Here is a 25,984-nt window from a genome sequence, read left to right on the forward strand (position 1 = left end):
CTGACGATATCCCCTTTACTGTCCTGTCACAGGAGCCGCTGTCCATCATCTGTCCCTGGGGATAAAGTCAGGCTATCACCCCCCTCTTCCCTCCCCCCACCCTTCTGACCTGGCCCATAGTCACTGTCACACCCCCTTTCACTGGTGTAGGTAATTACTGTACACACCCTTGGTCATTGGGCAATTGCTTACAATTTCCTCTCAACATTTTTTTTTAATCAGAAACTCTCACCAGGTGCAAAGTTTACATCTGTTTTTTTCAAAGATGGAATTATTTTTGGACAGAGCAAAAGACAACATGCATTACAGAGTTGCTGACATTGTTTTATTTTATTTAGTTTACTTTTTTCCAGCTAGCACCTGACCATTGAATGTGCATATTTTTCCTGGAACTTGCATCACATCTTTTAATTCAGACCTCTGATATTTATTAGTAGACATGATACACTACACAGAACAATAACATTGTTACATACTGAAATTGTTCACATCTTCTTTACAATCCTAATAAGCGTCTGAATAAAAATAGACTATGGACAACCTTTAACATCCACAAAACGTCACTAAACTTAAAATATTGTGAGTACTGTAATATTCCGGTGCAGTTTCACAGATGTAAAAGTGTTGCCCTCTGTGTCCATGTTAAAATGCATACCCATTTTTTCAAATAAATTAAAACATACCACTGGCAATAAATATCTTCCACTATAATGCATTACTTAAGGCATACTCTACTTTAGTTAACTCAGGGGTGAGATGGAGTGTGAACTCAGTTCAATGACCGGGGAAACTAACGCTTAGGGCTCAGCCAAAGCAGGTATACATTCCCATTGCATTTGCCATTAGGATGATGTTATCTTGAATGATGTAGACAAAGCGTTTTTCCAATTCGTGCCTACTGAACTCAGTGTTCCCCGTTTTGCACCATCACAAAACCGCAGGTATTTTCATTGTTTTGGATTGACCTGTTTGCACTTGAATTGTCCATCATTTGAGTGGATTCACACTGGAGTCAACCCTTCCTCATATCATTCATCGCACTACAGTGGAATGCATTGGATAACCAAGCATCCAAAGCAGTACAGTAAAGAACATCCTTACATCTTCCATCCCTTTCTTTACATACAGTATGCTATACACAGTCTTGGATTGTTAAGACATTCCCTTTCAACAAGTTGCAATTCTTAATGTGAAACATTTTACAGTGCACGCTGTGTTTGTGTACCGTGTGTACTGTGCATGTGTGGTTGCACAGACTCCTATGAATGGCTCCTGACTGTGTCGGTGGCAGTGAGAGAAGCACAAGGTGGCACTACAGCCTACTTCTGGAAGCACTATAGCCTGGAGAACATGGGCTGCTGTGTGTAAAGGTGGACATGTTGCCCAACCACTATCATTAGTATAAGTTTGCTGGTATCATCCCTGCTCCAGAAGTCAGAAGGAAGGACACATTCTCCATTTCAACTGGTAAATTGATATAATAATTTAACACCATCTCTTGTTAACTTTCATGGGCATAACAGCCATAATGGATGGCTTCATTAAGAATGATTTATTTTACCCCATCATACCAGGAAAGGAATGTGCCTTTGGCACAGTTAACCTACAGTACCCACACCCACTGGGTGTCAGGACTAGTAAATGGTATTACAGTATGGCAGGTACAGTACTCGTTTGCACAGTTAAACTACAGTACCCACACCCACTGGGTGTCAGGACTAGTAAATGGTATTACAGTATGGCAGGTACAGTACTCGTTAGCACAGTTAAACTACAGTACCCACACCCACTGGGTGTCAGGACTAGTAAATGGTATTACAGTATGGCAGGTACAGTACTCGTTAGCACATGGTTGTGTTAGCACGTTAATCCTATTGAGCACATTGGAAAATTAGCTTTTCTTACCTATGTGTAATAATAATAATCATCATTTTCATACAACTGTTCAAAGCAATTTACACACACAAAAAAAGGAAAATATCCCAAGATCAGAAGTACAATAGTAGACAAGTGAAGACAGCATAAACTGAAATTAACAATGAGTACAAGTATAAGCAGGAAGACCTAATACACAATGATTTTGAGGGGTAACTGAAACCTTTTAAGAGTTATAGAAATATCCACTAAATAACATGAAATCATTTTCATGTGGACATTAGTAGAATGGCACTAAATACACACTGGCTTCACTAGCGTGGTCCCAGATAAATTTGTGCCGTCTTGCCAACTCCTATGGTCATTGTCATGTCAAACAATGTGCTAGACAGCACAAACAGATCTGAAACCAGGCTATATGTGACCTATGCACTTTCAACTCTCACACTTTTCTCCAAGTTAAGTACGAATGGGCACTAGAGAGTAAGGATGCAGTAGCCTGGTCTAATATCAGTTTGTGCCGTCTTTCCCTGACCATACTGGAGTTTGTCAAGACAGCACAAACAGATCTGGGACCAGGCGATGGTTGCAGTGGGTCTAGTTAAGAGAGCCTAACCCCACAGTTACTGTATTGGTGAGGGTGCTCATCTAACTGGCACAGTAAGGAAAATGCTAAGCTGTTTTCGAGTCATATACCAAAGTCGTAGATAAGAATAGTTATTCTGATGTCTCTGTATGTGACACACCTCACCTTCACGTAAAACAGAGATTTTGATGGGGATGTATTATGTTAATTAGATTTCCGCAGGGGTGCGGACATCAACTCTATGGGGTTAAACACGTATCACACCAACAGGGAAAGAATGAAAGAGGATAGAAGACAACTGCAAATCCCCTCAAATCAAAACTTGCTTTGCATTTCAACTAGTGAGATCCTTGGAATTGGAAACCTAAAATATATACACTACATGGCTAAAAGTATGTGGACACCCACTCGTCGAACATCTCATTCCAAAATCATGGCCATTAATATGGAGTTGGTCCCCTCTTTGCTGCTATAACAGCCTCCACTCTCCTGGGAAGGCTTTCCACTAGCAGTTGGAACATTGCTGCAGGGTCTTGCTTCAATTCAGCCACAAGAGCATTAGTGAGGTCGGGCACTGATGTAGGGTGATTAGGCCTGGCTTGCAGTCGGCGTTCCAATTCATCCCAAAGGTGTTCGATGGGGTTGAGGTCAGGGCTCTGTGCAGGCAAGTCAATTTCTTCCACACCAATCTCGACAAACCATTTCTGTATGGACCTTTCTTTGTGCACTGAGCCCTGGAAAGGGCCTTCCCCAAACTGTTACCACAAAGTTGGAAGCACAGAATCGTTTAGAATGTCATTGTATGCTGTAGCGTTAAGATTTTCCTTCACTGGAACTAAGGGGCCTAGCCCAAACCATGGAAAAACAGCCACAGACCATTATTCCTCACCCACCAAACTTTACAGTTGGCACCTATGCATTCGGGCAGGTAGCTTTCTCCTGGCATCCGCCAAACCCAGATTCGTCCGTCAGACTGCCAGATGGTGAAGCGTGATTCATCGCTCCAGAGAATGCATTTCCACTGCTCCAGAGTCCAATGGCGGCGAGCTTAACACCACTCAGCTGACACTTGGCATTGTGCATGGTGATTTTAGGCATGTGCTCGGCCATAGAATCCCATTTCATGAAGCTCCCGACGAACAGTTCTTGTGCTGATGTTGCTTCTAGAGGCAGTTTGGAACTCGGTAGTGAGTGTTGCAACCAATGACAGATGATTTTTACGAGCTACGTGCTTCAGCACTTGGCGGTCCCGTTCTGTGAGCTGGTGGCCTACCACTTCACAGCTGAGCCGTTGTTGCTCCTAGACGTTTCTATTTCACAATAACGGCTGACCGGGGCAGCTCTAGCAGGGCAGAAATTTGACGAACTGACTTGTTGGAAAGGTAGCATCCTATGATTGTGCCACGTTGAAAGTCACTGAGCTCTTCAGTAAGGCCATTCTATTGCCAATGTTTGTCTATGGAAATTGCATGGCTGTGTGCTCAATTTTATACTTCTGTCAGCAACGGGTGTCAACACCCCAATCAACTAATTTGAAGGGGTGTCCATATACTTTTGGCCATGTAGTGTATTTGCCAGACATTTGTGATTCCATGGTGTTTATGTATGTAGCTGTATTTCCTTAAATCTTTTAAATGTTGGCATACTGAACATGTTTTATTTTGGACATGATGCACACTTAGACAACTATTCATTCTGTTCAATCAAATGTTTGTTATTTTTCCATGCTCACAGTACATTGGCTGTTAATCCCTCCATACGTACCGTAACAGAAACAAAGACTTTCAGGAGGACATGCAAAGGCGAAGATCTATTCCACAACAGGCCATCTTGGAAACACTGCATTCTTGAGTCCTTCTTTTGTCTTTGTGTTTTATTCCAAGAATACTACTCAGACAAAAAAAACCTAGCACCTCACTGGAACGTAACAAACAAATGTAAGCACATGTCCTACCATAGGAGTACATATTTTGTGCATTTTCACCCTTTGCATATCCACACTAATTCCAATAGACCTATTCTTCTGTTTTTTCTCCCACACCGATCATTGCATTCTTTCTCCCTGCTGCCGCCCCAGTGGTGAGGTGAGCTCACTGCAGGGGGCGGAGTCATGGCATATATTGTGGGAGGGGCTATTGGATCTGGCAGGCTGAGGAGGTGGTGGCGTGGCAGCATATGCAGGTGGGGTTGACTGATTTGGGCGGGATCAGATCCAGATCCTCGTCATCAGGGATTTCGTCCAGCCGGTAACCGTCCTTCAGAAGCTGGATGTTGAGATCCTGGTTGATTTGCTGCAGGGGACAGAGGAAAAAAACATGATAATTTCACAATCATAGTAATAAGAACCACACATCTCATTATTGAGTTGAAATCTTACATGTTTTAGGTACAACATACGGAACTATAAAAATGCTATGGGTCGTGCTAGTGCTAGTCGTTGTATAGTCGTACACCTAACACCAAGTAATGGTGTCAAAAGATAAAACTGTAGTGACACTACAAGGAGAAAATGACAACTAAAACACATCTATAGACAAACACATATAGACAAATACATGAATAGAAATGAATGGTGATGAAGCATTATTGATGTCAGCAAGTGCTGATTGTAATGTATGGATAAATCATGACTGACAGAAACTCCTTAGTTATAAATTGACTAAAGTGAATGGTGGTCAGAGATGAGATACAGGTTACAGGAGAAAGGCCATGGGAATTAACATAAGCAGGACAGTGTCATCACAGGTTATGTAGTGCCTATGACAGCTTATAACAGGGTTGAGGTGACATTAGCTGTATGTAGTGCATAGATACCTGGTCCCTCAGACATCTCACCTCGGCTGAGGAGTATCCAGACGAAGAGTATCTGGACATGTCAAAGTCATCATCACTGAAACAAGAAAAGATGAATAAACAGGTTCCTGGACCTCCCTAACACCAGGGGGCAACAGAAACAAGATTGATAGCGACAGTAAAAGAAGTCAAACATCCGTAAATAATACAATATTGTGCTATGGAGCTTAATTTCTAGACAAAAAGAGAAGAAGTCTCAACTCATTTTGTGATACTTTTATTTACTTATTTAACCTTTATTTAACTAGGCAAGTCAGTTAAGAACAAATTATTATTTACAATGACGGATACTTTGGAAATTGTTGAGTGTTCAGTGTTTCAGGGTATACTCTCCCAGAAAGACTTACGAAAATCAAAATGCAGTGCTATGTTATTTTATATCTCCAGGCATCTCCCCAGTAGATAATAAGGTACCATAAAGACTGACATTTCAGAAGGATTCATTTATTCTAGCAAAGACAACCAGCAGAGACAATTTGAAACCTTCTGCTGATCCTGACTCCAGTAATGAGTCCGGATCAGCATTCTTAATGACGCTGAACTCTATCAGACACGCCCAAACTCAAGACAACAACCTCAACACAAACACGTACTGTATGCACTTTCATGTATTAATGCATGTGTTTACGTGTTTCTTAGTGTGCGTTTGAGTAAGGGCACATGACATAATACAAAAGCGTGTGTGAGCGAGAAGGAGACCGAGAACAACAATGAGAGTGAAATTGAGTGCGAGTGTGTGTAAGAGAGACAAAGTGAGAACAACAGAAAGAGAATAATTGAGGGACTGAGTGTGTATGCATAGCTGGAATAAGGGAGACAAACAAGTGTCTCTGTGTGTCAAAGAGAGAGAGAGAGAGAGAGAGAGCGAGCACATGACATTATCATTTGGATGGGTGCCAGAAAGCTGAGATCAGTAAAGGAGATCCCATCGGCTGAGAACATGATAGAAAATAACAACAACACAGGGTGGGGGACCCATGAATGCGTCCCAAATGGCACCCTATTACCTTTATAGTGCACTACTTTTGACAAGGGCCCTAATCAAAAGTAATGCACTATTAAGGGAATAGGGTGCCATTTGGGAGACAGACCATCTGTCTCACACACTACTACACTGTGCAGGGAGCACTGGGAGCACAGAAGGAGGGAGGACCCTGAGCTTCTTTTCCCGGCGGTCCAAATCACAAGCCCTCTAATCCGGCACACTGGGAGAAGATTTTTCCCTCATTTGGGAATGCCTCTGCCTTCTATAAGAGAGAGGCTTGGAGTGGAGCTGTAACTGCAAACAGGGCAAATAAACTTTTCTCGAGTCGTGTCACTCTTTTTTTCTGGCAGGGGCTACTCTTTCAGGCTGTATTGAATTCAGGAAAGTAGTTCCCCATGCATTGTGACCACGCTTTAAAAGGCTGAATGCTCACAGTGGATCTCTGGAAAAGGGCTGTTGGACGCCAGTTTTAGAGAAAGTAGCCCAAGACATTAGCAAGATGTGAGATGGGTTTCAATAAGGATTCTTTTTCTCACCTTGTTTAAATCCCAGAGTAACATTACATTCACTGTTACCTGTCTGTGTCCAGCGTTACCAGGGGCTTCTCATCCGGGCTGGTCTGGTCTAAAGAGGAGTAGCCTTTGTTTGGCACCACCAAACTAAAGAAGATGAGAGAAGAAAGACTTGGAGATTAGAAGCATAAAACATAGGAGGTGTGTGAAGAGGAGGTGAGAGCCACAAACCCTGTAATCAAATTTAGCAGAAGATAAATGGGGTACTCCTCAAAGTCAAATCTTAGCTAAATTCCAGTTACTGTGGCGCCAAAATGATGATATTCTGGTTTCTGGGTTTCTCTTCCGATCTCTTGAATACAATAGACACATGGCTAAATCTGGGACAAAACTGGGATATCATAAATACCATGAACCAGCCTCAACCTCAGCAGCAGCAACTGTCCTAGTCAGCCACAGCAGGGGTTAGCACTCTCCTAGCCTGGTTAGTGCGCTTTGGGGTAATCTCTGGCCTCCAGGCTATTGTGGCTGCTGCCTATACACTGGGGCTCTGGGTTTAGGGGGAGCTGCTCTAACATATCTGCTAATCCACCCAGGGACTAGGATTACAGACAAAGGGAAAGGGGCCCTGTTAGTGGGTTTGACTGAACCAGGCCATAGTTTTTCAACGAAAGTGAGTCTGAATTTAACATTAACAATCCACAAGGATACCATTTCTAAAGTCCCTGTTTTAATATTAATTGTTTATGTTTTGTGTTTTAAATGTTAAGTGTCATCATAAACACTGGTTGCCAGTCCCCTTGCAGGGTTGGTGCAGACATTCTTTGAATTGCTGTTCTTTCTCTGCGTAAGAGTTTACAGACAAAACCTTTCTCTAACTTGTTATAGAATTTCAAATTGAAGGGACTATACAAAATGTTACAAAAAAAGTCAACCAAGCACCAAGCTGCCTTGAAGTGACTTCGGTACAAATAATAAAAAGAGCATGTTAAAAGCATAGGAAACCAATAGTGTGATCTTTATTGTTACCGTGTTCTGGCCATGACGTTGTTCTTCTTAGGTTGGTGGTTGACGGGGCTATTCTTTACTGATCCCTTCCTGGCCAGCTCTCTCTGTTTCTCTGCCAATCACAGGAGATTCCATCATATATATGAATGAAACTGTCACCCCATTCATTGTCATCCGGGGAGTCATTCCTGCTCAACACACAGTACTCAACTCAGAGCCTCCAGTTTCAGTGCAGACCGAATCGTTTTGCTATCTGACTGTAACGATGACTGTAAACCCATCCCCCTTCTTCGATCTGTATCTGGTGAAATACTTCTACCCTTTTCCACAATGCATTCCATTTAATTGCTTGTTCATCTGCTTGTATTCATGTAGTGCAGGGATGGGCAACTTTGATGGGGGTGGGGGCCACAAAAATCTGAACTCATCATGAGGGACCACAGTTGCTCACGGGTCTGCAATTCATGCAATTCTATTCATTTTCCCATGGGGAGAGCAAAATTAACTGTTTTACAGCAAATTTTCTGCAATTATACACATTTTGAGACTGGCTAACAAAATCAATGGGGGCCCCTCGGACGGTAATTCGGCCAGCTGTCTGCTAGACTAACTTACCAAACTAAAATTGTTAAGTTGACATGGTATAATTGAGTGACTATCAGTGACTGACATAACATGAGAAAAAGCCAAATTTCGAAATTGCTCCTTGTGTATTCTACTATTCTAACTTGCAACAGTTAGTCACCGACTGAGTAAAACAATTAAATAAGTTGCCCATTCCTGCTTTAGTTGGTCTATCATTTATTTGTTAGCATTCAGGTCTATCACTACCGTCACCTGAAAATGACTAAAATCAATATAAGTAGGCAACTGCACTGCAACACTGGTTGTGCTGACACAGAACACTGTGGTCTTTGATACCTCATTTAAGCCTAGCCCTACTGGAGGGGCATGTCAGTAGTTATTGTAAACTTTGGGCTTGACTTCTATATGACTAACACACTGTGGCATGTGTGCTTGGAATTCCCCTGCAGTGCAGTAAAGAATAACCAAGCTGCCAAGAGATGATTGTGATGCAAAGCCCAATTACCATAAACCTGACACTTTATTAATTTAATCTCTGAAGCACAGTGCTGCTGACCAACTGAGTGCAGGAGAGACAGAGGGAGGGATGGAGATATGGTTATGGGATTGTAAGTTGTCACCTCATTGCTCTTTCAAAGTTGTTGCCCCAGAATACAGTGAGTAAATGCAGCCTGTCACTGCTAGACTGTCTATCAATCAAAGAGGACCTTTATGTGGCTCCGGCAGAATCTGGGTATTGGCTTTGGCCAATAAACTCCAAACAACCATAGCAATGCTCAGGAAGATTAATACACTAAAACTTTATTAGGCCTATTCATGGAGGAAACAGCCCAGATATTCATATTCAACTATGACATTATCAGTCAGTAACTCAGAACCTATTTCGACAGCTCTATGCCGAAACATTCCACACAACGTGGTAAAGGAATAATGTTACAGAGATACAGTTCATGCCAAAGAAAAATGTCATCACTTCAGTGCATCTGGCAGAACCTGCCTTTCTACATGGTTCATGCATGAAGTGCTGCATGTAGCCCGATAGGAAGAAAAGCAGTATCAAAACTGTGAAGGTTCAATCCCACTTTCGTATACGCCCATAATAAATATTTATTGTGTTCATTCAAAGAACACAACGTTGTTGCAAAATAATAGATGAACTACTGACTGAGAGAATTACTTAATTAACTTATTAAAAGGGATACTGCGAGATTCTGGCAATGAAGACATTTTTCAATTCATGAATTCACTCAAATGCTACAGACTGAATGATTTAAAAATGGATAGACAGAGATGGTCTTAGTGAAGGTCACCATGTGTTGGTAAACACAGGCAGTGATGCTGTACATATGTAGGGAACGAGGAGTGGAGAGGGGGGGGTGTGTGTGTGTGTGTGTGTGTGTGTGTGTGTGTGTGTGTGTGTGTGTGTGTCTGGTGGAGACGCTATAATAAGGCTCACCTATTTTCATTTGCAGTGGGGAGGGCTTGTAGTTCATGGCCACCGTTTCACCTTCTCTAGTGTCAGAGTTGGCCTCAGAGGTGTCGGATGCTGCTGGGTCCTGCTGCAGAACAAAAACAGATGATATTTTTTCCATGTTTGATAAGGAAATGTTCTATTAGATGTTTTCAAATTTCAAGATTTGCTGTGGTTGTTTTACATTTGACTCCTACGGCACAAATCTGCTTCCATATACAACAGCCCTATTTTCAATTCCAAAACAGGCAAACCATTGCAGCATAACAACAGGTGGAAATAGGGGGGGGTATATTTTACTGTTTAGGTTAGCCTCTGCTCACGTGATGTGAAAGCCGGTGAAGTTCAGTATGTGTAAGGGTATATGTACCTGCCTGTGACTCTGCTAGGTCAGTTGCCACTGCCAGAGCACTCTAATGGCGAGGCTGGGCTGGGAGTAGGCCAGTGTGGCTTTCTGTGAGTGATGTCACCCGGGGGTCTGTGACAGAACAGAGGGTATTCCTATTGGAGCTCCAGTGGTAAGAGAGAGGGATGAGCGTCCCAAATGGCACCCTATTCTCTAAAAAGTGAATTAAATTTGAGTAGTGCACGATAAAGGGAATAGGGTGCCACTTGGGACACAGCCAAGAGCTGCTGGGCGGTTGAGGGTCTGGTTGGCTGGCTGGTCGGCCTACTCCACTGACAGAGCCCTGCATTATGTTCACCAAAAGCCTGGCCCTGTTACAGCCAGCTAAAGTAGGCCGGAGTGGAGAACCCACATGGGCGAGGCCTGCAAGGCAGCCTGAAAAAAACCGCTGCATTCTCTTCAGGGAAGTAACTGGCTGACGTGTTGAAACAACAGACCACTAACAAGCAGCACAGCAGGCAGAGCCTGAAACGACTCCCTCCCTCCCAGTTTTCCCATTCTGCTGCCTTCAGTTTAACAAGCAGTTTATCACATTTAAACAGGTACTGTGTAGAGTCTACACTGTAGACAGACATGCCATTAAGCAATAGCCTACATTTTGGTATTTGGTATTTCATTAGGATCCCCATTAGCTGTTGCAAAAGCAGAAGCTACTCTTACTTGGGTCCACAAAAAACATGAGACATGACATACAGTGCATTCGGAAAGTATTCAGACCCCAAATTTTGTTACTTTATAGCCTTATTCTAAAATGTATTAAAATTGTTTTATTTTCTCCTCATCAATCTACACACAATACCCCCTAATGATAAAGCAAAAATAGGTTTTTCTTTTTCTGTACAAATGTATATTCAAATATAAACTGAAATATCACATTTACGTAAAATTAATCAACAAGAACAGCTCAAGGACAGAACTACATCAAACAATGTTTTAAAGGCACACGTAGCCTACACGTCAATACATACACACAAACTATCTAGGTCAAATAGGGGAGAGGCGTTGTGCAGTGAGGTGTTGCTTTATCTGTTTTTTAAAACCAGGTTTGCTGTTCAATGCAAAAATTTTCCATGCAAAATTTGGCTCTATATAATACTTTTTAGAATTTGTTTTGGGATTTGGGGACTGTGAAAAGACCCCTGGTGGCATGTCTGGTGGGGTAAGTGTGTGTGTAAACAATTTGGGATTTTCAACACGAATGTTTCTTATAAAAATAAGCAGTTTCTCCTCAACTCTTAGCAAAGAGAGACTGGCATGCGTAGCATTTATATCAGCCCTCTGGTTACAATGAAGAGCAAGACGTGCCGCTTTGTTCTGGGCCAGGTGCAGCTTAACTAGGTCTTTCCTTGTCGCACTCGACCACACAACTGGACAGTAATCAAAATAAGACTAAACTAGAGCCTGCAGGATTTGCTTTTTGGAGAGTTGTGTCAAAAAAGCAGAGCATCTTTTTATTACGGACAGACCTCTCCCCATCTTTACAACCATTGAATCTATATGTTTTGACATGACAGTTTACAATGTAAGGTAACAGCAAGTAATTTAATCTCATCAACTTGTTCAACTGCCACACCATTCATTACCAGATTCAGCTGAGGTCTAGAACTTAGGAAATGATTTGTACCAAATACAATGCTCTTAGTTTTAGAGATGTTCAGGACCTGTTTATTATTGGCCACCCACTTCAAAACAGACTGCAACTTTCTGTTAAGGGTTACAGTGATTTCATTAGCTGTGGTTGCTGATGGGTATATGTGACCGACCGGCTCAAATCGGTCTTACGTAGCAAAATGTAAAATTGTGTGTTTTTTTTTACAATGGATAAAAGTAGAGACTCAAAGATACAAAATGGTATATCAAACACTACAGTTGAGGAACAATGGGAAAGTAATTTTGCTTTGAAAGTTCATAAACTTGTAAACTCACTTTTGAGAAAATGGCCTTTGAATGTTTTGGTACTACTACTGGAGAACACTTCTTTGTCTACACCCATTCAGCATCGTTCACACCCTCTTAAGCTTTAGCCAAACTCTTTAAGGGGTGATCCGAGTGTTCTGCAATAACAACAGCAGTCAAGCACACCTTTAAAGACATTTATTATACACAGATTCAAAATAGCTATAGATAACAAATTTGGGTTTTGTGGTTGTGACTCTTGACCATTTACTTTGGGACTGTTCTTATGTCAGAAGATTTTGGAGTGAGTTAGAAGATTTTATTTTAAAAGGAACTACGATTAAAGTTTATTTGAAAGACTCTGATATTATGTTTTATTTTGATCCAAATGATATGGACCCTGACTGAAACTTTCATTGTTAATTTGTTTATTTTTCATGGCAGGTTCTTTATCCATAAAATGAAGTGGGCAGAGAACAAACCCCTCTTCACACTGTTTAAAAGATAGAATTGAAATATTATTTTGAAATCATCAGTAAGTCTAAAAACCAAAAAGCAAAATGTACCATCAAAAATTAAAAATGTATCTCGTTATGCCCAGCTAACAATGACCTGTCGGTCCGCCAGCGTTTTTTGGGTGGGTGGCACACCGTCAGTGGCTCGCAGCGGTCGGGCCTCCGGCAGCAGCATCAGGCAAGCCGATAGTCGACAATCGCTCATCTGTTCACTACTGTTTCTTGAGCGGCAAGCCACTATGCTAGGCGGAGGTCTGACCTTTAGTGGATGAACTTCGGCATGTCGATATGCGGACCGTTGTGTGCGACCTGCTGTAACACCTTCTCGTAAATTGAATAAGTACTGCTACTATCGCTGAAAACAATATAAATATATACAGTTGAAGTCGGAAGTTTACATACACCTTCGCCAAATACATTTAAACTCAGTTTTTCACAATTCCTGACATTTAATCCTAGTAAAAACACCCTGTCTTAGGTCAGTTAGGATCACCACTTTATTTTAAGAATGTGAAATGTCAGAATAATAGTAGAGAATTATTTATTTCAGCTTTTATTTCTTTCATCACATTCCCAGTGGGTCAGAAGTTTACATACACTCAATTAGTATTTGGTAGCATTGCCTTTAAATTGTTTAACTTGGGTCAAAAGTTTCAGGTTGCCTTCCACAAGCTTCCCACAATAAGTTGAGTGAATTTTGGCCCATTCCTCCTGACAGAGCTGTGGTAACTGAGTCAGGTTTGTAGGCCTCCTTGCTCGCTCACGCTTTTTCAGTTCTGCCCACACATTTTCTATAGGATTGAGGTCAGGGCTTTGTGACGGCCACTCCAATACCTTGACTTTGTTGTCCTTAAGCCATTTTGCCACAACTTTGGAAGTATGCTTGGGGTCATTGTCCATTTGGAAGACCCATTTGAGACCAAGCTTTAACTTCCTGACTGATGTCTTGAGATGTTGCTTCAATATATCCACATAATTTTTCTACCTCATGATGCCATCTATTTTGTGAAGTGCACCAGTCCCTGCTGCAGCAAAGCACCCCCACAACATGATGCTGCCACCCCTGTGCTTCACGGATGGGATGGTATTCTTCGGCTTGCAAGCCTCCCCCTTTTTCCTCCAAACATAACGATGGTCATTATGGCCAAACAGTTCTATTTTTGTTTCAACAGACCAGAGGACATTTCTCCAAAAAGTACAATCTTTGTCCCCATGTACAGTTGAAAACCAGTCTGGCTTTTTCATGGCGGTTTTGCAGCAGTGGCTTCTTCCTTTCTGAGCGGCCTTTCAGGTTATGTCGATATAGGACTCGTTTTACTGTGGATGTAGATACTTTTGTACCCGTTTCCTCCAGCATCTTCACAAGATCCTTTGCTGTTGTTCTGGGATTGATTTGCACTTTTCGCACCAAAGTACGTTCATCTCTAGGAGACAGAACGCTTCTCATTCCTGAGCGGTATGGCGGCTGCGTGGTCCCATGGTGTTTATACTTGTGTACAATTGTTAGTAGAGATGAACGTGGTACCTTCAGGCGTTTGGAAATTGCTCCCAAGGATGAACCAGACTTGTGGAGGATGATTTATTTTGATTTTCCCATGATTTCAAGAAAAGAGACACTGAGTTTGAAGGTAGGCCTTGAAATTCATCCACAGGTACACCTCCAATTGACTCAAATGATGTCAATTAGCCTATCAGAAGCTTCTAAAGCCATGACATCATTTTCTGGAATTTTCCAAGCTGTTTAAAGGCGCAGTCAACTTAGTGTATGTAAACTTCTGACCCACTGGAATTGTGATACAGTGAATTATAAGTGAAATAATCTGTCTGTAAAAAATTGTTGGAAAAATTACTTGTGTCATCCACAAAGTAGATGTCTTAAGCGGCTTGCCAAAACTATAGTTTGTTAACCAGAAATTTGCGGAGTGGTTGAAAAACAAGTTTTAATGACTCCAACCTAAGTGTATGTAAACTTCCGACTTCAACGGTATATATATATATATATATATATATTTTTTTTTTTTATTTTTTTTTTTAATATAAACCACAGTCTCAACGTCAACAGTGAACAGGCGACTCCGGGATGCTGGCCTTCTAGGCAGAGTTTCAAAGAAAAAAACATCTCATACTGGCGAATAAAAATAAAAGATTAAGATGGGCAAAAGAACACAGACACTGGACTGAGGAACTCTGCCTAGAAGGCCAGCATCCCGGAGTCGCCTCTTCACTGTTGACGTTGAGACTGGTGTTTTGCTGGTACTAATTAATGAAACTGCCAATTGAGGACTTGTGAGTCGTCTGTTTCTCAAACTAGACACTGTAATGTACTTGTCCTCTTGCTCAGTTGTGCACCGGGGCCTCCCACTCCTCTTTCTATTCTTGTTAGAGCCAATTTACGCTGTTCTGTGAAGGGAGTAGTACACAGCGTTGTACGAGATCTTCAGATTCCTGGCAATTTCTCACATGGAATAGCCTTAATTTCTCAGAACAAGAATAGACTGACGAGTTTCAGAAGAAAGTTATTCGTTTCTGGCCATTTTGAGCCTGCAATCGAACCCACAAATGCTGATGCTCCAGATACTCAACTAGTCTAAAGGCCAGTTTTATTGCTTCTTCAATCAACACAACAGTTTTCAGCTGTACTAACATAATTGCAAAAGGGTTTTCTAATGATACACTTGGATTAGCTAACACAACGTGCCATTTGAACACAGGAGTGATGGTTGCTGATAATGGGCCTCTGTACGCCTATGTAGATATTCCATAAAAAAAATTGCAGTTTCCAGCTACAATAGTCATTTACAACATTAACAATGTCTACACTGTATTTCTGATCAATTTCATGTTATTTTAATGGACAAAAATGTTTGCTTTTCTTTCAAAAACAAGGCAATTTCTAAGTGACCTCAAACTTTTGAACGATAGTGTAGATGTTACAGACCTACAAACAGTGCAGGCTCTGACTTTAGGCCCCTAGGCAATCTTTTCTGTAAAGTCTTCCTTAGTTCTCAGTTTCCATTAAGAAATGTTACAATGTTCTAAACAAGTTTAAAAATAAGATACATTTCTCTCAATCGTTGGTGGAATAACTTGATCAGAGATGATGAGTCTGTTAAATGTTCTAACTGAAGATTCATGCCAACCAGGGAATGCATTTAAACTGAATATGGACACAAACCACCCTGTGTCTGTGGGGATATCATTGTGTGTGTGTTGCTTAAGGTATTGAAGATGGACAGGAGGGTTTCATGTCTAATGTTGTGGGGCTCATGTGCTAGTGGAGCTTGAGGGTGAGTGATGTCGTCAACATCTTTCAGGAACCAGACAGCATAGAGAAGTCCTGTTGAAGAAATGCCACAATTTAAGATCCATAGACTTTCAAAACAATTGTTTAACGTATGAATTTCCGCCTTTTTCCCCCATCATGATATTCTAAGCAATGTAAAGCTGACAGGTAATGGTATACACAATATGTAGTGTTGATTTGATACTACATACCAATTCAGTTTATGGTTGGACAACAAAGCAACAGCTATGGATGACAAATCCCCCCCAAAATCCTGAGCTGTCCTCCCCTGCCCTCCATCACTGCAAGATATCTATCTCTAAAATAATGAATCCTAGTTGTCATACCGGAGCTTTGAGCCTGAGGAACAAGGTCAAGAATCCACAAATTCAAGCTAACATTAACCCTACACCCAATCAAAACACCCCATTAAATGGTTCAAAAGGTTGTACCAATCATGCCATTCATATGGGGATATGTGGTACCACAAAGCAGGTAAGGGGCACCTTTTAATGGTGATTCGCAAACCACACAGAAGGTAAAGGACGCCTTTTAATGGTGATTCATAACCTTTTGAGAATTAGGGTGCAGGTCCGCAATGGAAGACCAATCTCCGAAATATGTATTGGAATGACTATAAGGCTTTACATGAACTTCACATGAAGTCGTACGATGTTTACACTTCTGGGAATCAAGCAGTAAAGGTACTCATACCAACTGTATACAACACCATAATTCTCGAAAGGTTATGAATCACCATTAAAAGGCGCCCTTTACCTGCTGTGTGGTCCGTGTGGTACCACATATAAACGTTGTCCTGTGGAATCCTCTGGAGAGAAAAGCACATCATCTGGATCACCTTGCTCGCACATCGGTCTCTATTAAAACCCAGTCGGCGTCTCTGAGGTCCCAGTAGAAAGCCAAGGTGAATTGATGTCACCTAAAAATTCATGTAAGTTATATGAGAAATTAAAGTACGTTTAAGTTATGGTTATTGTTTGATATGTTAAATCATGACAAACAGTATGGCTAAGGTTAATGTTAACAAGGACCCTAGGAACTGTCATATGTCAATAAGTCAATAATGCCTTCAGGGCTAACGTTAAGGACTTCAAGTTAGTTGACGGACGCTAACGTTAGACTAGCTAATGTAACGTTAGCTAAGTTGGCAGACAACTTTAGGTTTGGCCAACTAACGTTACATGGACAATAAAAGTGCCCTACAGTTGTCCGGTAACACGAACAATAAAAGGGAGCCAGAAAGTTAACATTTAGCAGGTTACTGTTTGTAAATTGACAAAGTTTAAAAATAGTAAAGCGATTTGCTTAGTTAGCTAGCTCAAATCAAATTTTATTTGTCACATGTGCCGAATACAACAAGTGTAGACCTTACCGTGAAATGCTTACTTACAAGCCCTTAACCAACTATGCAGTTCAAGAAGAGAAGAAAATATTTACCAAATAAAGTAATGTAAAAAAGAATAAAAAGTAACACAATAATATAACAACAAAGAGGCTTTATACAGGGAGTACCGGTACCGAGTCAGTGTGCGGGGGTATAGGTTAGAGGTAATTTGTACATGGAGGGAGTGGGGGTATCAATGTAATAGTCCGATGGCCATTTGATTAATTGTTCAGCAGTCTTATGGCTTGGGGGAAGAAGGTGTTAAGGAGCCTTTTGGTCCTAGCCTTGGCGCTCCGGTACCGCTAGCCATGAGGTAGCAGAGAAAACAGTCTGACTTGGGTGACCTGAGTCTTGACAATTCTATGGGCTTTACTCTGACACCGCCTATTATATAGGTCCTGGATGGCAGGAAGATTGGCCCCAGTGATGTACTGGGCCGTACGCATTACCCTCTGTAGCGCCTTACGGTCAGATGCCGAGCTGTTGCCATACCAGGCGGTGATGCAACCGGTCAGGATGCTCTCGATGGTGCAGCTGTAGAACTTTTTGAGGATCTCAGGTCCCAAGCCAAATCTTTTCAGTCTCCTGAGGGGGAAAAGGTTTTGTCGTGCCCTCTTCACGAATGTCTTGGTGTGTTTGCACCATGATAGATCTTCGGTGATGTGGACACCAAACTCTCGACCACTCCACTACAGCCCTGTTGATGTTAATGGGGGCCTGTTCGACCTGCCTTTTCCTGTAGTCTACGATCAGCTCCTTTGTCTTGCTCACATTAAGGGAGACGTTGTTGTCCTGGCACCAAGCTGCCAGGTCTCTGACCTCCTCCCTATAGGCCGTCTCATCGTTGCTGGTGATCAGGCCTACCACTGTTGTATCGTCAGCAAACTTAATGATGGTGTTGGAGTCGTGTTTTGCCACGCAGTCGTGGGTGAACAGGGAATACAGGAGGGGACTAAGTACACACCCCTGAGGGGCCCCAGTGTTGAGGATCAGAGTGGCAGACGTGTTGTTGCCTACCCTTACCACCTGGGGTCGGCCCGTCAGGAAGTCCAGGATCCAGTTGCAGAGGGAGGTGTTTAGTCCCAGGATCCTAAGCTAAGTGATGAGCTTCGTGGGCACTATGGTGTTGAACGCTGAGCTGTAGTCAATGAACAGCATTCTCACATAGGTGTTTATTTTGTCCAGGTGGGAAAGGGCAGTGTGGAGTGCGATTGCGTCATCTGTGGATGATGATGGGGCGGTATACGAATTGGAGTGGATCTAGGGTATCTGGGAGGATGCTGTTGATGGGAGCCATGATGGGCCTTTCAAAGCACTTCATGGCTACCGAAGTGAGTGCTACGGGGCGGTAATCATTTAGGCAGCTTACCTTCGCTTCCTTGGGCACAGGGGCTATGGTGGTCTGCTTGAAATGTAGGTATTACAGACTCAGTCAGGGAGAGGTTGAAAATGTCAATGAAGACACTTGCCAGTTGGTCCACGCATGCTTTGAGAACACGTCCTGGTAATCCATCTAGCCCCGCGTCTTTGTGAATGTTGACCTGTTTAAAGGTCTTGCTCACATCGGCTACCGAGAGCGTTATCACACAGTCACCCAGACTGGTGCTCTTGTGTATGATTCAGTGTTGCTTGCCTCGAAGCGAGCATAAAAAGGCATTTCGCTCATCTGGTAGGCACGCGTTACTGGGCAGCTTGCGTCTGGGTTTCCCTTTGTAGTCCGTAATCGTTTTCAAGCCCTGCCACATCTGACGAGCATCAGAACCGGTGTAGTAGGATTCAATTTTAATGCTGTATTAATGCTTTGCGTGTTTGATGGTTCGTCTGAGCGCATAGCGGGATTTCGTACAGGCGTCCGATTAGTGTCCCACTCCTTGAAAGCGGCAGCTCTAGCCTTTAGTTCGATGCGGATGTTGTCTGTAATCCATGGTTTCTGGTTGGGATATGTACGGTTACTGTGGGGACGATGTTTTTGATGCACTTATTGATGAAGCCGATGACTGAGGTGGTATACTCCTCAATGCCATTGGATGAATCCCGGAACATATTCCAGTCTGTGCTAGCAAAAGTCCTGTAGCATCGCATCTGCGTCATCTGACCACTTGTATTGTATTGAGTGAGTCACTGGTACTTCCTGCTTTAGTTTTTGCTTGTACGCAGGAATCAAGAGGATAGAATCATGGTCAGAATTGCCAAATGGAGGGTAGGGGAGAACTTTGTATGCATCTCTGTGTGTGGAGTAAAGGTGGTCAAGAGGTTTTTTTCCTCTGGTTGCACATGTGACATGCTGGGAAAAATTTGGTAAAACTGATTTAAGTTTGCCTGCATTAAAGTCCCCGGTCACTAGGAGTGCCGCTTCTGGGTGAGCATTTTCTTATTTGCTTATGGCCTTATAGAGATGGTTGAAAGTGGTCTTAATGCCAGCTTCGTTTTGTGGTGGTAAATAGACAGCTACGAATAATACAGATGAGACCTCTCTTGGTAGATAATGTGGTCTACAGCTTATCATAAGGTACTCTACCTCAGGGGAGCAACACCTCGAGACTTCTTTAATATTAGACATCGCGCACCAGCTGTTATTGACAAAAAGACACACCCCTACCCCTCGTCTTATCAGACGTAGCTTCCCTGTTTTGCCGGTGCATTGAAAATCCCTCCAGCTCTATATTATCAGTGTCGTCGTTCAGCCACGACTCGGTTAAACATAAGTTATTACAGTTCTTAATGTCCCGTTGGTAGGATAATCTTAAGTCATCAATTATATTTTCCAATGATTGTATGTTAGCAAGTAGAATGAATGGCAGTGGGAGTTTACTCGCTCGCCTATGGATTCTCAGAAGGCAGCCCAATCTGCGTCCTCCTTTCCTCTGTCTTTTCTTCATGCAAATGTCGGGGATCTGGGCCTGTTCCCGGGAGAGCAGTATATCTATCCCGTCAGACTCGTTAAAGGAAAAAGCTTCTTCCAGTTCGTGGTGAGTAATCCCAGTTCTGATGTCCAGAAGGTATTTTTGGTCATAAGAGACGGTAGCAGCAACATTATGTACAAAATAAGTTTAAAAAAAAGTTAGAAACAACGCTAAAAAACTAACAAAATAGCACAATTGGTTACGGGCATGTAAAACGTCAGCCATCCTCTTCGGCGCCATCAAAGAGCCCTTCAAAGAGGAGTCCTCGTCACGTAGAAACAATTCTAGCATAGCTCTTTGGTGTCGGTTTAACTTAGAGCTTAGACACGCATATTTAAATACTGAGTAAAAGGTAATGTGGTCAACAAAAATGAGCACCAATCATAATCGCCATTTCACCGGTTTACGCACCAACAGAATAACCTGTAAATATTTTTAACACTGTTCTGCGATCAGCCAGCTCATATAAAAAAAACATTTTTTAGCTCCACAAAGCTGAGGGACCATCATATTCTGAGAAAATGCACTAAACAAGTGACATCAGGTCAAACCTACACACAGTACTTGATTAAAGTGAATATACTGAAAGCAATTATAATGTCCTTTTTTTTTAGGAAATACTCAAACCTCAGGTGTCTTCAATTATATATTTAGTTATAAATTAGGACTATCAGTCTAGTATTGGTGCTATACGTTCAGTGTAGTATTATCTGCATGCACAGAGTAAAAATGGTCCACCATCCTTACACACACACACACACACACACACACACACACACACACACACACACACACATTTTAAATATTCAAAATATTGGCGTATTGTCTTACCGGCAAGGTCCGTAATCGAGACGTACTACGGCTGGGTTCGGAGAAATACATAAACTCTTAGGCAAGGTCCTGTAGGTCGTGAACGTACCACAGGCTAGGTTCTAAGGGTATAGGGAAATATTGGGAAAAATATTGTCTTACCGGCAAGGTCCGTAATCGAGACGTATTACGGCTGGGTTCGGAGAAATACATAAACTCTTAGGCAAGGTCCTGTAGGTCGTGAACGTACCACAGGCTAGGTTCTAAAAGTACAGGGAACTATTGGAAAGGAATATTGTCCTACCGGCAAGGTCCGTAAATATGGATATATATTACGGTTAGGTTCGAGGAAATATTCAACATTTTAGGAATAATAATATTGTCCTACCGGCAAGGTCCGTAAGTGTGAACATATTACGGCTAGGTTCGGGGAAATATTTAATGTTTTCGGTTCTGTAGATCCGTAATTGTGAGCACATTGCGGCTAGGTAAAAAAATAAAAAATAATAATAATAATAATAATTATTATTATTATTAATGTTTTGAAATAATGGGTGATGTCTGTAAACAAGTCGGAGAATACTTAATGTTTTAGATGCTGTATAAGCTAACGGGTAAAATATCGGGGAAGAAGTGGGGGATGATAAAGTAGTGGTACATTTTGAAAAGTTATTAGTTAACAACCGAAAAGCATATATAGCGGGGCGAGAAATGGAGCGGATATTGAAGGCTCTAATATCTACACTAGAAGTAAACGGGGGAAAAGACGGTAAGGAATGGAAAAGAAGAGGAGAAAAATTATACAAAGAATGGGTGGATGATGGCTGTATCGCATCACCTGAAGGAGTCCCAGTAGAGGGGGAACCAGGACGAATATTAGAGACGCTGAAAAGAAAAATCAGCAAAAGCTGAAGGAGAATGGAAACAAGAGGGAGAGCCACAAAAAGGAAAGCACAAGGAAGTGATGGAAAAAGTTAGGTTGAGGCAGCGCATAGGTTTGGCGATGCTGGAAAAACTAAAGAAAATGTGGAAAGGACAAGAACAAGAACAATTGAAACGATCCAGGCTCTATCCTGCCCTTCCCTCAGCACCCCCGCCGTATGAAGTTCCAAAGATCATGGCTCAGTTTTAGATGTGTCAGCAGCGGTCAGCTACCACAAACGCCCGGATAAAGAGGAAGGGGAGCAGTGGTGCAAGGTGAGCGATAGGAGGGAGGAGGTGGCTGCTCTACTTGAGACAGCAAAAGCGATGAGAGACGGGGTGAACAACCTGAGCAGACTGGAAGCTGGCATTGAAAGCATGAGCCTAGTAGGAAGAAGCAAAAGTGGCAGCGTAGTTAGTATTAGATGACCTGATACAGTGGAAAGACCCTGAGACGACAGAGAGAGAGAGAGACAGAGAGAGAATGGAAGCTGAGAGACAGACCCTGAAAAAGCTGGAACAAATGGAAATGGAGAGAATGGAAGCCGAGAGACAAAGACGCAGAAAGTTGGAAGAAATGGAAGAGGAAGTGAAACAAGGAGAAGTACAGATAAGAATACTAGAAAAGACTGAGAACTTGACGAAGAGCAAGATCGAAGTGGCAGACCAGGCCACCTAGAAAGGGGCCACTGCATAGACATAGGAGGGAAAAAGAAGGAGAGACAGAAAACCCAAAGTTCTGTGTGGAACATTTGAAGGGGACATGTGGAACCCGGGGGATGCCCCAACATACCACACGAGAAGCAGGAGTCATGAAAGGATGACAATGGGGCTCTATCCGCTGAGGGATACACCCGGAGGTACAGCAGTGTATAAGCCATGGGCTCACCGGGATATACAGACCCTAATCGATAGCCTGCCTGCGCCTGAGGAGTCAGATGGGTAAAAGCATTTGAAAGTCGGACGGCGGCTGACGAACTCACGGTAGGTGATATGGCCGCGGAAAGGAACAGGTGTATGGGAGACCAAGAATACAGAGAAGTCATGACTGCTGCAGGACTAAGAGGAATGGTGGGAGCAGCTACCAGGTTTGATCAATACCGAGGACAAGCATGGGACACTGTCAGGTGCAAATACCCGACCCAGCCAAGACCTCAGCTGATGCGGACACTGACACTGGAGGAAGAGGAGAGTGTGCCCGTATACATGAAAAAGGCAAGGGGCCTCTGGAGGCAGGCTTGGAATGAAGAACCAGGGAAAGACAACATGAAGCACTTATTCCTTGGTAACTGCATGCAAGGGTTGCCAGACCAGGTGCAGGTGGAATGTGAAAAGGTGGTGGGAATCACAGCTAAGAGTGTGCTGGAATTCACGGAGATCGCTCAACACCATGTTGAGCAATGGAGTGAGGGAGTGAGTGAGAGAGGCATATTTCTACCAAATTGAAAAAGGCCTGGAAATGTTGTGTTTGTTTTTAACTAGGGTTAGCAAATACCCATACACAACAAATCGTGTATAACTATTTGTTGGTATCTTTAACCTCTTACATCTAGACGTTCCGCTAGCGGAACACCTGCTCCAATATCCAATGATGGGCGTGGCGCGAAATACAAATTCCTCTAAAATCCGAAAACTTCCATTTTTCAAACATATGACTATTTCACAGCATTTTAAAGACAAGACTCTCGTTAATCTAACCACACTGTCCGATTTCAAAAAGGCTTTACAGCGAAAGCAAAACATTAGATTATGTCAGCAGAGTACCCAGCCAGAAATAATCAGACACCCATTTTTCAAGCTAGCATATAATGTCACAAAAACCCAGAAGACAGCTAAATGCAGCACTAACCTTTGATGATCTTCATCAGATGACACACCTAGGACATTATGTTATACAATACATGCATGTTTTGTTCAATCAAGTTCATATTTATATCAAAAAACAGCTTTTTACATTAGCATGTGACGTTCAGAACTAGCATGCCCCCCGCAAACTTCCGGGGAATTTACTAACAATTTACTAAATTACTCACGATAAACGTTCACAAAAAGCATAACAATTATTTTAAGAATTATAGATACAGAACTCGTCTATGCACTCGATATGTCCGATTTTAAAATAGCTTTTTGGTGAAAGCACATTTTGCAATATTCTAAGTACATAGCCCAGCCATCACGGGCTAGCTATTTAGACACCCGGCAAGTTTAGCCTTCACCAAAATCAGATTTACTATTACAAAAGTTTGATTACCTTTTGTTGTCTTCGTCAGAATGCACTCCCAGGACTGCTACTTCAATAACAAATGTTGGTTTGGTCCAAAATAATCCATCGTTATATCCGAATAGCGGCGTTTTGTTCGTGCGTTCCAGAAACTATCGAAATGGTAAATCAGGGTCGTGCGCATGGCGCATTTCGTGACAAAAAAAATCTAAATATTCCATTACCGTACTTCGAAGCATGTCAACCGCTGTTTAAAATCAATTTTTATGCAATTTATCTCGTAAAAAAAGCGATAATATTCCGACCGGGAATCTCCTTTTCGGCAAACAGAGGAAAAAACACAAAGACGGGGGCGGCCAGTGCACGCGCCTAAGCCCACAGTCCCTTGATCGGCCACTTGAGAAAGGCGATAATGTGTTTCAGCCTGGGGCTGGTATGACGACATTCAGGTTTTTCCCGGGCTCTGAGAGCCTAAGGAAGACGTAGGAAGTGTCACGTTAGAGCAGAGATCCTTTGCAATAGATAGAGATGGCAAAGAAGTTCAAGAAATGGTCAGACAGGGTACTTCCTGTACAGAATCTTCTCACGTTTTGGCCTGCCAAATGAGTTCTGTTATACTCAGACACCATTCAAACAGTTTTAGAAACTTTGGAGTGTTTTCTATCCAAAGCTAATAATTATATGCATATTCTAGTTTCTGGGCAGGACTAATAATCAGATTAAATCGGGTACGTTTTTTATCCAGCCGTGAAAATACTGCCCCCTAGCCATAACAGGTTAAAATACTATGTTGGGATATGCTATTTCTTTTGGATTTGGTGAGATTTCCATTTGCTGTACACCTAGAAGACATGATATCTTAACCTGTTATGGCTAGGGGGCAGTATTTTCACGGACGGATAAAAAACGTACCCGATTTAATCTGATTAGTACTCCTGCCCAGAAACTAGAATATGCATATAATTATTAGCTTTGGATAGAAAACACCCTAAAGTTTCTAAAACTGTTTGAATGGTGTCTGTGAGTATAACAGAACTCATTTGGCAGGTCAAAACCTGAGAAGATTCTGTACAGGAAGTACCCTGTCTGACCATTTCTTGAACTTCTTTGCCATCTCTATCCATGACAAATGATCTCTGCTCTTACGTGACACTTTCTACGGCTCACATGGGCTCTCAGAAGGCGGCAAAATGCTGAATCGTGGCTTTGCAGGCTCTGGCTGAAACAAAGTAGCGCGTTTGGGTAGTGGCTGGTTACAGTACTGTGAGACTCAGGCTCGTGCCCGCGTCGACCGAAAGCTTTGTTTTCTTTCCTCTGTTTAGCTAAACGGAGATTCCCGGTCGGAATATTATCGCTTTTTTACGAGAAAAATGGCATAAAAATTGATTTTAAACAGCGGTTGACATGCTTCGAAGTACGGTAATGGAATATTTAGAAATCTTTTGTCACGAATTGCGCCATGCTCGCGACCCTTATTTACCATTTCGGATAGTGTCTTGGAACGCACGAACAAAACGCCGCAATTTGGATATAACGATGGATTATTTTGGACCAAACCAACATTTGTTATTGAAGTAGCAGTCCTGGGAGTGCATTCTTACGAAGACAACAAAGGTAATGAAACTTTTGTAATAGTAAATCGGAGTTTGATCAGGGCTAAACTTGGTCGGTGTCTAAATGGCTAGCCGTGATGGCTGGGCTATCTACTGAGAATATTGCAAAATGTGCTTTCACCGAAAAGCTATTTTA

The 25,984-nt window shown here is 42.3% G+C and overlaps 1 protein-coding gene across 2 annotated transcripts in view; it reads right to left on the minus strand.

Moving 5' to 3' along the window:
- Window positions 1-303: 303 nt before the first annotated feature.
- The window catches only part of LOC106583323 (protein FAM219A), a 36,971-nt gene continuing 11,290 nt past the window's right edge, over window positions 304-25,984 (minus strand). The window contains exons 2-6 of one of the 2 annotated variants that reach the window (XM_014167379.3): window positions 9,861-9,963; window positions 7,841-7,931; window positions 6,875-6,958; window positions 5,276-5,351; window positions 304-4,752 (exon numbers count right to left, since the gene is read on the minus strand). In XM_014167379.3, the coding sequence (XP_014022854.1) occupies window positions 4,594-4,752; window positions 5,276-5,351; window positions 6,875-6,958; window positions 7,841-7,931; window positions 9,861-9,963 (513 nt within the window). In that variant the 3' untranslated portion in view covers window positions 304-4,593. The remainder of the gene's footprint in view (window positions 4,753-5,275; window positions 5,352-6,874; window positions 6,959-7,840; window positions 7,932-9,860; window positions 9,964-25,984) is intronic. The other variant, XM_014167380.3, reaches the window with a different exon arrangement.

The sequence above is a fragment of the Salmo salar genome, chromosome 22 (genome assembly GCF_965601325.2).
Source record: "Salmo salar chromosome 22, fSalSal1, whole genome shotgun sequence".
NCBI classification, from domain to species: Eukaryota; Metazoa; Chordata; class Actinopteri; order Salmoniformes; family Salmonidae; genus Salmo; species Salmo salar.